The sequence below is a fragment of the Emys orbicularis genome, chromosome 4 (genome assembly GCF_028017835.1).
Source record: "Emys orbicularis isolate rEmyOrb1 chromosome 4, rEmyOrb1.hap1, whole genome shotgun sequence".
Classification (NCBI taxonomy): Eukaryota; Metazoa; Chordata; order Testudines; family Emydidae; genus Emys; species Emys orbicularis.
This window is the reverse complement of record NC_088686.1, coordinates 65,005,525-65,018,266: the sequence shown is the minus strand read 5'-3', so window position 1 is coordinate 65,018,266 and position 12,742 is coordinate 65,005,525. Positions and strand designations below refer to the sequence as shown.

Here is a 12,742-nt window from a genome sequence, read left to right as displayed (position 1 = left end):
CAGAATGATTATTGTGGGTCAGGGAAGGCATGAACTTACGAGTTCTGCTCCAGCTCTGTCTGTCTCCCCCTTGCCTCACTTAACTTCTGCTTCCATTTCCTTGTGTGTAAAATGGGGATATTTGATTAGTGATTTAATAGTGTAGAGACAATTATTTGTAAAGCACCAGGAAGATGAAACTACTAAGTGTTGGGGGTTTGTCTATGATCAACTGCACTTATTACCGGAAAGCTATATAATACTGGTATTTTGAAAAACAAGATGCTATGAAACTTACAAATACTGGTGGTTTTTTTTGCTTAGATCCCACTCATGTGATGGGTCTGTATCCTGACTTGCTGCCCACTGATTACAGGAAACAGTTGCAGTATCCTAATCCTCTGCCTGTGCTCTCTGGGGCTGAGCTGGAGAAAGCACACTTAGCACTCATAGACTATCTAACTCAGGTAAATGCTGTTAATATGTACCTCTAGGGAATTTGGCTTCTGATGCCCAGCCCTGACCTGGTGACTTCAGTAAGGGGGCATTGCATAGCAGGGAGATGTGTCAGAAGAATACAGTGCTGGATTTGGAGCATACCCTAAATGTATCTGGTAGCTATGCTTTCCCTCTCACTGGTTCCCATGGACTACTATACTGTTCTCTGCCTTGAAGCCTTCTGCATAATAGACTGAATGGATAGCTCGTGTCTCTACTTATATTTTTGCTGAATAATAATTAAACTTCTCTATTGATTTTAAGAAATTGGAAAGCTGTTTAATGCCTCTAGCTTTTTAAAAAATGTCTCCATTCATCCTTGCTATTTTGAGGGTTTCCTTCACTTTTTTCTTAACTTTACAACATTCAAATGGGAAATTGGCCCTTTTCTGGATTTCTTAATAAATATGAACATTTTGTCCCTTTATTACAGTGAACAGGTTGGCAGTAAACATTTAAAAAAAATACACATTGAATCTTTCTGGGGAGCCAAAAATAGATGGTTTTAATGTGTCTGAAAATTATTGTTTGATATTTGTGTAACATAGGACTAAAGCAATGGACAAGAGAGCTATTAAGTGAGCATTCTGATAGTCAAATTAATGCTGCAAAGCTCATCTGTTTTCTTGGGACTTGGAGACGTGCTGGGATGAGAATTAATTGATGAGTTTAGTTGCAATAGAATTAATTTACAGGGTGGTTTTCAGATCTTTGAGTAGATGTAACAGTGTATTCCACTTAGTTTTATGTTTGCACAGTACACCGGAGCCGGAGAATTTTGCCTATCAGTACCTGTGGAGTGGTGATGGGGCTCGTGCCTCATGGCCATAGTCCCTCCCCTGGCTATATGAGGGGGTGGTACCACCTGGACTTGCCTCAGTTCCTTCTTACCGCCTTTGGCTGGAGTCGGGAACCGCACAGACGTCCAACCTTGCAACCTCTAGTTCTTAGTGACTTTTCTAGTTGTATATAGTTAATTAGTGTTAGCTTTTGTTTAAGTATTTCTCTGGTGGTGAGCTCACCAGGATTTAAACATTGTGCAGAGGAGCAATCTCCAATGATCCCCATGCACGGTGCTTGCTGTGCTTTGGCTACTAATACCCTGTCTTTACCAGTGGCCTCCATGCAATCTGGGACACTTCTTGGTTGCAGAGGTCCAACTCTCTTCATCTTGTTCTAAAGCAAGATCACTGGGCAGGTCTGTGCCTGTGACAGGCCCAGGCACTAGTGGAATCTTCCCGGCATGAAGCCTCCAGTGTTGTCCAGGTCCGTCAGTCCTGGAGCCGGATCCATCTCGGGCACGTTTAACTGCTTCATCTTCGTCCCTGGACAATTCCGTGGTGCCTAGTTCTTCCTCTCCTTTGGTACCAGAGGATTTCAAGACCTACCAGGGCCTCTTGTGATGCGTGGCTGTTTCCCTAGCTATTCAAGCAGAGTTCCTGCAGGCGAATACCCATACGCTGTTGGATATCCCGCAGCTGTCTGCCCCTGGGAGAGTCACCCTCTCTCTTAATGATGTGCTCTGAGAGCCTGCTAATGTTCTCTGAAGCATGCTGACTTTGATAGCACCTACTGCGGAGCATGTGGAGAAGTGCTATTTCATCCTGGTGCAGGGATTTGAAGGTTTTTACTCTTGTCCGGCCCCAAATTCCCTGGTCATAACTGCAGTGAATGATAGAGCTCAGCAGGGCAGATTTAAGTCTACTCCTAGGGATAAGGACTCTAAACAAATGGACCTGATGGGTAGGAAGATTTACACCTTCTGTTCCTTGCAGATGTGCGTTGCTAATCAGCAGTCATTGCTGTCCAAATATGATTTTGTAAACTGGACGGCTGCGTCTAAGATTGCAGGCCAGCTGCCCAATGCCTTGAGAGAGGAATTTTGGGCCTTTATCACTGAAGGATGCTTGGTGGCTAAGACTTTGTTGAAGTCCATGCTGAATGTCATGGCTACTTTGGCTAGAGTGGCCTCAGCGGTGACCATGAGAAGGGTGTCTTGGCTGCAGAATTTGGGCACTACTCCTGATGTGCAACAAGCCATAGAGGATTTGCCCTTTGGTGGCCTAGTGCTTTTTTTGGACAAAATGGATGACTCTGCATTCCTTCAAGGACTGTAGGGCTACATTATGTTCTTTGAGGGTGTACACACTGTCAGTGCAGAAGCACCACTTCAGTGATCATCATCAGCAGTATTGTCTGCCGTACACACTTGGTCAGCCTTTCCCTCCTCCAAGACAGTGGGGTTACCCCAGAAAGTGGCATAGGTCCCAGAGGAAGAGGCATTTGGCTCAGGGGTTTGGCCAGTCCACATGCCTTCCCCAGGCATCCCCCAAGCACCCATTTTGACTCCTTGGTCCGGGGCAGTGTTCCAGTCATCGCTCCCTTCTCCCTGTCCCCTGATTTGGGGACAGGCTGGCTCGCTTTCACAATGCTTGGGGCTTGATCACCACCGACAGCTGGGTCCTAAGCACGATCAGATTGGGCTGTGCCATCCAGTTCCTTCCATTTCCCCCCACCCCCTCTTCAGGGATCCCTCTCACAAGATGCTCTACTGGCTTTGGGAACGGTGAAGGGGGTTCTGCTAGACCACTGGAGTCAGGGCTTCTATTCCCAGTACTCTCTGGTGCCCAGATCCAAGGGAGAGGTAAGACCCATTCTTGATATTTGTGGCCTTGACAAATATCAGATACATGAGGTTCTCAATGGTCACTATCAACTGTCTTCCCCGCGTTGTCTCAGAATGACTGGTTTGCTGCTAAGGACCTTCAGGATGCTTGCTTTCCTGTGGCAATTCTACCGAGCCACAGAAAATTCCTTTGATTAGTCGAAGCAGAGCTCCATTTTCAGTATATGGTGTTTCCCTTCAGCCTCTCTCTCTCTTCAGGTATTTTTACCAAATGCATGGTTGTGGTGACTGCATACCTCAGGAGGAAAGGAATCCACATCTCCCCATACTTGAATAACTGGCTACTGAGAGGCAAGTCCAGAGAGGAAATCCTTTCTTATGTCAACACTACACTGCGCTTGCTAGACCGTCTGGTCTCCTCCTAAATGCCAGGAAGTCATCTTTGGTTCTCACTCAGAAAATTGAGTTAATTGGGACCCTAATAGACTCTATAAGTTTCAGAGCATTTTTGCTGACTAATCACTTTCAGGTGATTTGCCACCTGTTCCTCAGTCTGCGATGTCAGCCTTTCATGACAGTTTGGATGTGCCTGAGGCTCTTGAGCTATGTGTCTGCTTGCACACAGGTGGTCCAGTTTGCAAGGTTGTGTCTTCTCCCCCTTCAAAAGTAGCTCAGGACAGCTTACTGACAGATTGTTCACTCCTTGGACAGATTGGTCCATCTCCCTCCACTGGTCCTGGACTCATTGCAGTGCTCGATGCTTTCCAAGAGTGTTTCAGGGCATTCCCTTCGTCTGGCCCTTACCAACAAAAAGGTTGTCACTCATGTCTCCCTGATGGGCTGGGGAGTGCATCTGGGATTGCTGCAAGTTCAAGGTCTGAGGTTGGAGCAGGAATCCACTGCCTATCAATGTGCTGGAGCTTCGGGCCATCTATAATGCATGCCATGCTTTTCTGGACCATTATAGAGGCTTAGTGCAGTGGTTCTCAAACTTTTGTACTGGTGACCCCTTTCAAATAGCAAGCCTCTGAGTGTGACGACCCCCCCCCCCCCCTTATAAATTAAAAACACTTTTTAATATATTTAACACCATTATAAATGCTGGAGGTGAAGTGGGGTTTGGAGTGGAGGCTGACAGCTCGCGACCCCCCCATGTAATAACCTTGCGACCACCTGAGGGGTCCCAACCCCCAATTTGAGAACCCCTGGCTTAGTGGTTCACATACATCATCGTGGTGGCATTGTCACTATTATGTCAACAGACAAGGGGGAACATTCTCCAGGATGCTATGCCAAGAGGCAATCAGGTTTTGGCAGTTCTGCATTGAGGAGAGTATCATTCTGATAACTGATCACTTACTCGGGGTCCAGAATCATCTTGCTGACCATCTCAGCAGGTGTTCTTCCCTGAGTCACAAATAACCCGGAGGATACTTGCCTTTAGTGACTATCTTCGCAGCTTGGGGCATTCCGATGATCTTTTTGCTACGAGGGAGAAAGGAAACATCATCTGTTCTTTTCTCAGAGAGCCTCAATCTGGGCTCCGTGTCTGATGCTTTCCATCTCAGCTGGCAGTTGTCTCTCTTGTACGCTTTTCCCTGATCCTGCTCATCCCAGAGGTTATCCTCAAGCTAAAGGCGGACCTGGCCAAGCTCATTCTCATAGCTCCGGCGTGGCCGAAGCAGTGCTGGTTCTCCAACTTCCTTGCACTGTCAGTTCAGCCTCCCATACCCCTTCCCCTCCATCTCGTCCTACTCTCACAGAATCATGGTCACACCTTACCAACCAAATAGCTTTCTTTGACAGGGTAACAAGCCTTGTAGATAGGGAGGAAGCGGTAGGCGTGGTATGTCTTGACTTTATTAAGGCCTTTGATACGGTCTCTCATGACCTTCTCGTAAACAAAGTAGGAAAATGCAACCTAGATGGAGCTTCTATAAGGTGGGTGCATAACTACTGTCTGGGAATGGTTTTCCAACCAGTTATCAGTGGTTCACAGTCAAGCTGGAAGGGCATAATGAATGGGGTCCGGCATGGATCAGTTTTGGGTCTGGTTCTGTTCAATATCTTTATCAGTGATTTAGATAAAGGCATACAGCGTACCCTTATAAAGTTTGCAGACGATACCAAGCTGGGAGGGGTTGCAAGTGCTTTTGAGGATAGGATTAAAATTCAAAATGAACTGGAGAAATGGTCTGAAGTAAATAGTATGAAATTCAATAAAGACATGCAAAGTACTCCACTTAGGAAGGAACAATCAGTTGCACACATACAAAATGGGAAATGACTGCCTTGGAAGGAGTACTGCAGAAGGGCATCTGGGGGTCATAATAGACCACAAGCTAAATGAGTCAACAGTGTAACACTGTTGCCCCACCCCTTACCCCCGGCCCCCCCCAAAAAAGCAAACATCATTCTGGGATGTATTAGCAGGAGTGTTGTAAGAAGGACATGAAGGCAATTCTTCTGCTGTACTCCACGCTGACTCGGTCTCAACTGGAGTATTGTGTCCAGTTCTGGGCACCACATTTCCGGAAAGATGTGGACAAATTGGAGAAAGTCCAGAGAAGAGCAACAAGAGTGATTAAAGGTCTAGAAAATATGACCTATGAGGGAAGATTGAGGGGGGGGGGGGGAAATTGGGTTTTAGTCTGGAGAAGAGAAGACTGAGAGGGGAGAGTTTCAAGTACATAAATGGTTGTTACAAGGAGGAGGGAGAAAAATGGTTCTTGTTAACCTCTAAGGATAGGGCAAGAAGCAATGGGCTTAACTTAAACTGTCATGGGATAGGTCCTCTTATGGATCGGTAACTGGTTAAAAGATAGGAAACAAAGGGTGGGAATAAATGGTCCGTTTTCAGAATGGCAAGAGGTAAATAGTGGTGTCCCCCAGGGGTCTGTTCTGTGACCAGTCCTGTTCAACATATTCATAAATGATCTGGAAAAAGGGGTAAACAGTGAGGGGACAAAATTTGCAGATGATACAAAACTACTCAAGATAGTTAAATCCCAGGCAGACTGCGAATCGCTACAAAAGGATCTCTCAAAACTGGGTGACTTGGCAACAAAATGGCAGATGAAATTAAATGTTAAGTGCAAAGTAATGCACATGGGAAAACATAACCCCAACTACACATATAAAGTGATGGGGTCTAAAGTAGCTGTTACCACTCAAGAAAGAGATCTTGGAGTCATTGTGGATAGTTCTCTGAAAACATCCACTCAATGTGCAGCAGCAGTCAAAAAAAGCTAGCAAAATGTTGGGAATCCATTAAGAAGGGGATAGATAATAAGAGAGAAAATATCCTATTGCTTCTATATAAATCCATGGTACGCCCACATCTTGAATACTGTGTCCAGATGTGGTTGCCCCATCTCTAAAAAGATACAGTATATTGGAATTGGAAAAGATTCAGAAAAGGGCAACAAAATGATTAGGGGTATGAAATGGCTTCCGTATGAGGAGAGATTAATAAGACTGGGACTTCTCATCTTGGAAAAGAGATTATTAAGGGGGGATATGATCGAGGTCTATAAAATCATGACTGTGGAGAAAGGAAGTGTTAAATAAATAGGGAAGTGTTATTTACTCCTTCTGTTAACACATGAACTAGGGGTCACCAAATGAAATTAATAAACAGCAGTTCTAAAACAAACAAAAGGAAGTATTTCTTCACACGAAGCACAGTCAACCTGTGGAACTCCTTACCGGGGGATGTTGTGAAGGCCAAGACTATAACAGGGTTCAAAAAAGAACTAGATAAATTCATGGAGGTTAGGATGGAAGAATCACATGCACTGCTACAGACTAGGGACTGAGTGGCTAGGCAGCAGTTCTGCAGAAAAGGACCTGGGGATTACAGTGGATGAGAAGCTGGATATGAGTCAACAGTGTGCCCTTATTGCCAAGAAGGCTAACGGCATTTTGGGCTGTATAAGTAGGGGCATTGCCAGCAGATCAAGGGACATGATCATTCCCCTCTATTCAGCATTGGTGAGGCCTAATCTTTCATAGAATATCAAGGTTGGAAGGGACCTCAGGAGGTCATCTAGTCCAACCCCCTGCTCAAAACAGGACTAATCCCCAGACAGATTTTTGCCCCAGATCCCTAAATGGCCTCCTCAAGGATTGAACTCACAACCCTGGGTTTAGCAGGCCAATGCTCAAATCACTGAGCTATCCTGCTGGAAGCGGCAGCCAGTACGTCCCTCGGCCCGCACCGCTTCCAGCAGCTCCCATTGACCTGGAGCAGCGAACCGCAGCCACTGGGAGCCGCGATCAGCCGAACCTGCCGACGCGGAAAGTACACAAACCGGCCCGGCCCGCCAGGCTCTTTCCCTGCACAAGCGGCGGAACAAGTTTGGGAACCACTGATCTAGATAATACTTAGTCCTGCTATGAGAGCAGGGGACAGGACTAGATGACCTCTCCAGGTCCCTTCCAGTCCTATGATTCTGTACTCAACTCCCTGCATCTCCTGGTTTGGCTGCTTCATTGCTGAATGAGGAGAAAGTGTGGTATTTGGCAGCTGTTGAACAGGTCCTAATCAACAGATGAAAGCCCTCTACCAGAATGGCCTATTCAGCTAAATGGAAGCAGTTTTTGGTGTGCTCGTCAGCCCTCAAAATTCAACTGACCATGTCCTGAATAGGAGCCAGCTTGGAGTACTCGCTGCACCGTCAGGCATTGTGCTTGGCTTGTTGAGAGTACCTCTGGCAGCAATATCAGCATTTCATCCCTCTACTCAGGGAGGATCAGTCTTCTCCAATGCCATGATAGCAAGATTCTTATAAGGCTTCGTCTCCATCTTCCAGTCTGTGAGCTTGGTCCTCAATGGGACCATAAAATGGTCCTAGTGGCTTTAATGAGACCTCCATTTGAGCCCCTGGCATCTTGCCTTTTTGTTTGTGTCAAGGCTGTGATTTCTGATAGCAATTAACATCTGCAAGGAGAGTTTGAGAGTTGCAGGCTCTGATGGTAGTCTCCTTATATGCAATTCTCTAAGGACAAAGTGACTTTTTATGACTACCTCCAACATTTTGTCAGTTCCATTTGAACCAGGCAGTATATTTACCTCTTTTCTTTCCTAAGCTGCGGTCATCTCCGGAGGAGCAGCGTCTTGACACATTGGATGTCAGGTGATGTCTAGCCTTCTGTCTGAACAGGAATAAACCATTTTGTGCTTCCCCTTACCTGTTTGTCATATTCAGATTGTATGGAGGGGCAAGCAGTCTCTTCAGATTATCTCTAAATGGATAACATCCTGTATCAAGGCTTCACATTAAATAGCTTCAGCTGTGCCTCCTCAGCAGATGTGAGCTCGTCCTATGAGAGCACAAGGAACATCGATAGCACTACTCAGTGACGTCTCAATAGTGGACATTTACAGGGCTATTACATGGTCGTCCATACATTTATGAACCTTTATGCCGTTACTGCATCTTCCAGGACGGATGCAAGTTTTGGTAGGGTGATTCTTGTTTAGGTAGACTCTGAGCCTCGCCTCCTGGGGGTGGGTACTGCTTGTGAGGCAGCTAAGTTGAATACACACAGCTGTATAAGAATGGCCATACTAGGTCAGACCAAAGGTCCATCCAGCCCGGTATCCTGTCTGCTGACAGTGGCCAATGCCAGGTGCCCCAGAGGGAGTGAACCTAACAGGTAATGGTCAAGTGATCTCTCTCCTGCCATACATCTCCACCCTCTGACAAACAGAGGCTAGGGACACCGTTCCTTACCCATCCTGGCCAATAGCCGTTAATGGACTTAACTTCCATGAATTTATCTAGTTCTCTTTTAAACCCTGCTATAGTCCTAGCCTTCACAACCTCCTCAGGCAAGGAGGTATTTCAGACGTATCTACTCAAAGAAGAAACGCTTACTGTAACTGTAGTTCTTCAATATATGATGCAGACATGCATTCCATAACCCACCCTCCATCCCCTCTGCATTGGACTCTAGTCTCTGAATACTTGGTGCAAAGGAACTGAGGGGAATTGGGGCAGTGCTGTCTCATATAGCTGGGGGGTTGGGGGAGTGTGTGCTTATGGCCACAAAGTGCGAGTGCTGCCCTCTATGGGTACTACTAGGCAAAAGTTTCAGGTGTGCGCGCGCACCTAATACACTGGAGCTGAAGTGGAATACATATTTGCATCACCTCTCGAAGAACCACAGTTGCAGTAAGTGACTGTTTTTTATGATTTTACGCCGGGTCAGAAGTGCATTTTAGCAGTTTAATGTAATTGTAGATTGTGTATTAAAATTGGAAGAGGACCCAGACCGCAGTATTGGTGTTCCTAGTACATAGTGTAAATTTTAAACATACTGTCAATAACTTGGGTTGATAGCTAAAAAGCCTAACTACATAGTGATTTATAGGGCCAAGCTATTTTGGTAAAGATAAAAAAACAGAACTTTAGCTAGCGTGCAATCAGTGGCGCTATACCAGCTGAGAATTTGGCTGGTTTCTATAAGGTACTTACAATGCTGACAAACTTTGATAGTTTACTTTTTCTAGACTTAAATAATTAAAAGTAGTGACTAAATGTTACTTTTTCTATTCATAGATTTATTTCACTAGTTTGTGACATGCTGGCCTATTAAGGGTAGATGGTGAAAGACACCACTAAAAGGAACTGGACATTTGCGCTTTTTTCTTAAACAAATGTCAAATCTTAAATTTTCATAAAACTTGGTTAATGTAGATTAACAGTAGGCTTCTTAAATTAATTGGTGGTGTAAAATTAGTATACATTGGGGACTACTCTTGTCATGGTGTGATATCATGGAAGGTGAAATTAGTTGAGGCCCTAGAGCTAAAAGTTCCCTGGCATAAACTGGGAAGGACTGGAGGCAGGCTATTTTCAGGAAGTGATCATCTGTTCTGTAGTGCCCTTCCTCTTTGACCACTTGAGAACAAATATATTGACCAATAGATTACACTGCAGATGACGCTTATTTGCCCAGGCTTTTCCCGGACAAGAGGTTGGCAGAGCAAGCAGAAGTGGGTGGTGGCAGAACTTTGTTTGTGGGGACACTTGAACTCTGGACACTAGTTCCGATTTTATGGGTTTTAGTAATTAAATCTTTGAAATGCACCCAGATTTATGGATGGACACCTCTTAAATCTAAATTGAGATACTTGCGGAGGGACAGTTGCTGGGTGTGTGTAATGCATTATAATTAAGAGGGTTTAGGTTGGCCTATGTTTTCCTTTGGAATTGTATTAGCGGGATGGTGGAATAAAATACTTTAAAAATCTCATTCTGTGTTCTGCAGAAAAGAAGTCAGCTGGTAAAGAAGTTAAATGACTCAGACCACCAGTCCAGCACCTCACCCCTCATGGAAGGAACACCCACCATCAAATCCAAAAAGAAGTTGCTCCAAATCATTGACACCACCTTGCTCAAGTGTTACCTACATGTGAGTTCCCTGCCTAACCCAGCGAGCCTATAAAAATCTATAAAAAGTAAACTCCATTAGGAGTTTGGGGTGGGGAAAATTGGAAGACAGGATAAGGAATAGTTTCATTTGAGATTGTTGAAGTGAACATCTGTCCTTCATGGACTAAGGTGCTTTGTGGAACTTAATTTCATCTCATCTTATTTCTTCGTTAGCAGCAGACAGCTTCACCGAACTTGGCAAGCATATGTTTACTTCCCTGGATTTGCAAGGTTGCCTTTCCTTAAAAAAGAGGAATGTTCTGTTTTGAAGTATAGAGAAATACCTACATATTTGTAAGCATGCTTGTCTCTTATTGCTATGCTTAACTAGATAGAGACAGTTGTCTGAGACCATTACACCTGAAGTTAATGTTTCTCAACAGCTGGCCTCAACCATAGTGAGTAAAGTAGTGCTGGTATATAGGCCACTGGCTATCTGCTTGCTCACTGAACACCGAAGTTAAACTGCATGTAAAATGGACAGAGTAGAGGACTCCCTTTCAAATGTTAAAATCCCACTTCTTGTGCCATAATGGATGTTTTCTCTTTTCTGGATCTCCTCCCCTTCCTGTGTTCTTGATTATAGTGTTGGACACTATGAGCCTGAGTACACAGTTCATGAATCTGAAACCTCTAAATGCCCTTCCCTTGCTTGCAGACAAATGTAGCTCTGGTAGCACCGTTGCTACGTCTGGAGAACAATCACTGCCACATAGAAGAGAGTGAGCATGTACTGAAGAAGGCACACAAGTACAGTGAGCTGATAATACTGTATGAGAAGAAAGGGCTGCATGAAAAAGGTAAGTGAGGAAGGAAGAGGGGTGAATGGAGTGCACACTTCTGCTATACATCTTAACCCATCCCTTGCGGACAAGAGTCTGTTTATCCATTCTTAAACTAACAGTATTTCAGAATGGCCTACCCATTGTAGCAGTCTCTTGATTAAATAATTATTTGACTTTAGGCAATTAACAGGGATAAATACTTGAGTATGTCCTTGCCAAGAGCTGCTTGTGTAGCAAAAAGTTGACATGTAAAAATCATTTTTCCTGTTCTGCTGCATTGGTTAAGCTAATGGGGAGCACACTTTGTTGGCCTGCTCTCCCAGGAACACGAGTTCTCAGTGAATGCAGGAAGCTGCTTTCTAAATTTAAGGATAATCCCCATGGAATTGATCTTACTTCTACTAAAAGCTCTGCAGGTGCTAGTGGATCAATCAAAGAAAGCCAACTCGCCTTTGAAGGGCCATGAAAGGACAGTGCAGTATCTACAGCATTTGGGTGAGTGCAGACCAGGGGTAAGTGGGAATCTCTCTTTTAAAGGGATGCCTCTAACCCTCATTACCTAGATTCTTTTGTGAATTTTCATAAATTGCAGAGATGCCAACCATCCATATTTTCTGTAATCCTCCCAATTTGTACATGTAGTTACAAAATTACTAATTCTGGCTTAAATCTATGAATTTTGCAAACACACACATTTTTATATGTATAACATATAAAGTGTGTGCAAGCATCAGTCACTCACCACCACTTCAGATGAACACCGCAAGTAGTGCCATGGCTGCAAGGGGCTTTCTGCTCCAGCACCCCTGTGGTGCAGTAAGGGCCTGATAGAAAGCAAACCGTGGCAATTTTGAATGGGTTAGGGTGCTGTTGGGTTATGGTAATGCGCTCTGGGTACCTAGAATGTGCCAGGGGATTCCGCATAGGGCCGTTAAAGTGCAACACGCAACATGAGGCTTGGGTAATGAATCTGCTCCCCAAACCCCCTGACAATGGCTTGTTTTCTGGCTGACCCTTACTGCACAGTCTGTGGGAGAGAAGCCAGAGGGGCAGAAGAAGGCAGAGGAAGAGAGGGTACATGACAGGAGGATCATCCTGGGAAGGAGGTCCAGGCCTGGGCTGGCCAAGGTAATGAAGGGCCCCAGGCGGAGTAAGAGGGCAGCTTTCTTAAGGCCAGTATTCCCCTTCTGCCTGTTTTGATGGAAGGACGCAACCAGGGGGGCAGCTCTTGGCCACAGATGGAGGTAGGGGCAGAGGTCCCTGTTTCTGAGGGGGAGGCACGGGGGAGAAAGAAGTCATGACTATGCAAAGGAAGGAACCTCATATAAACGTGCATGCCTCTGGGGGGGAAGGGGGGGTTGCCCCTCAGGAAAATTCTGGTTGCACCTTTGATGGGCGGGATATTGCCATGG

At 45.2% G+C, this 12,742-nt stretch overlaps 1 protein-coding gene across 2 annotated transcripts in view; it reads left to right on the top strand.

Annotated features, from left to right (window-relative positions):
- Positions 1-12,742, top strand: part of VPS39 (VPS39 subunit of HOPS complex) — a 45,733-nt gene that overhangs the window by 18,694 nt on the left and 14,297 nt on the right. For both annotated transcript variants that reach the window (XM_065404462.1, XM_065404463.1), the window contains 4 exons: positions 304-446; positions 10,382-10,525; positions 11,204-11,345; positions 11,739-11,825. In XM_065404462.1, coding sequence (XP_065260534.1) covers positions 304-446; positions 10,382-10,525; positions 11,204-11,345; positions 11,739-11,825 — 516 coding nt within the window. The remainder of the gene's footprint in view (positions 1-303; positions 447-10,381; positions 10,526-11,203; positions 11,346-11,738; positions 11,826-12,742) is intronic.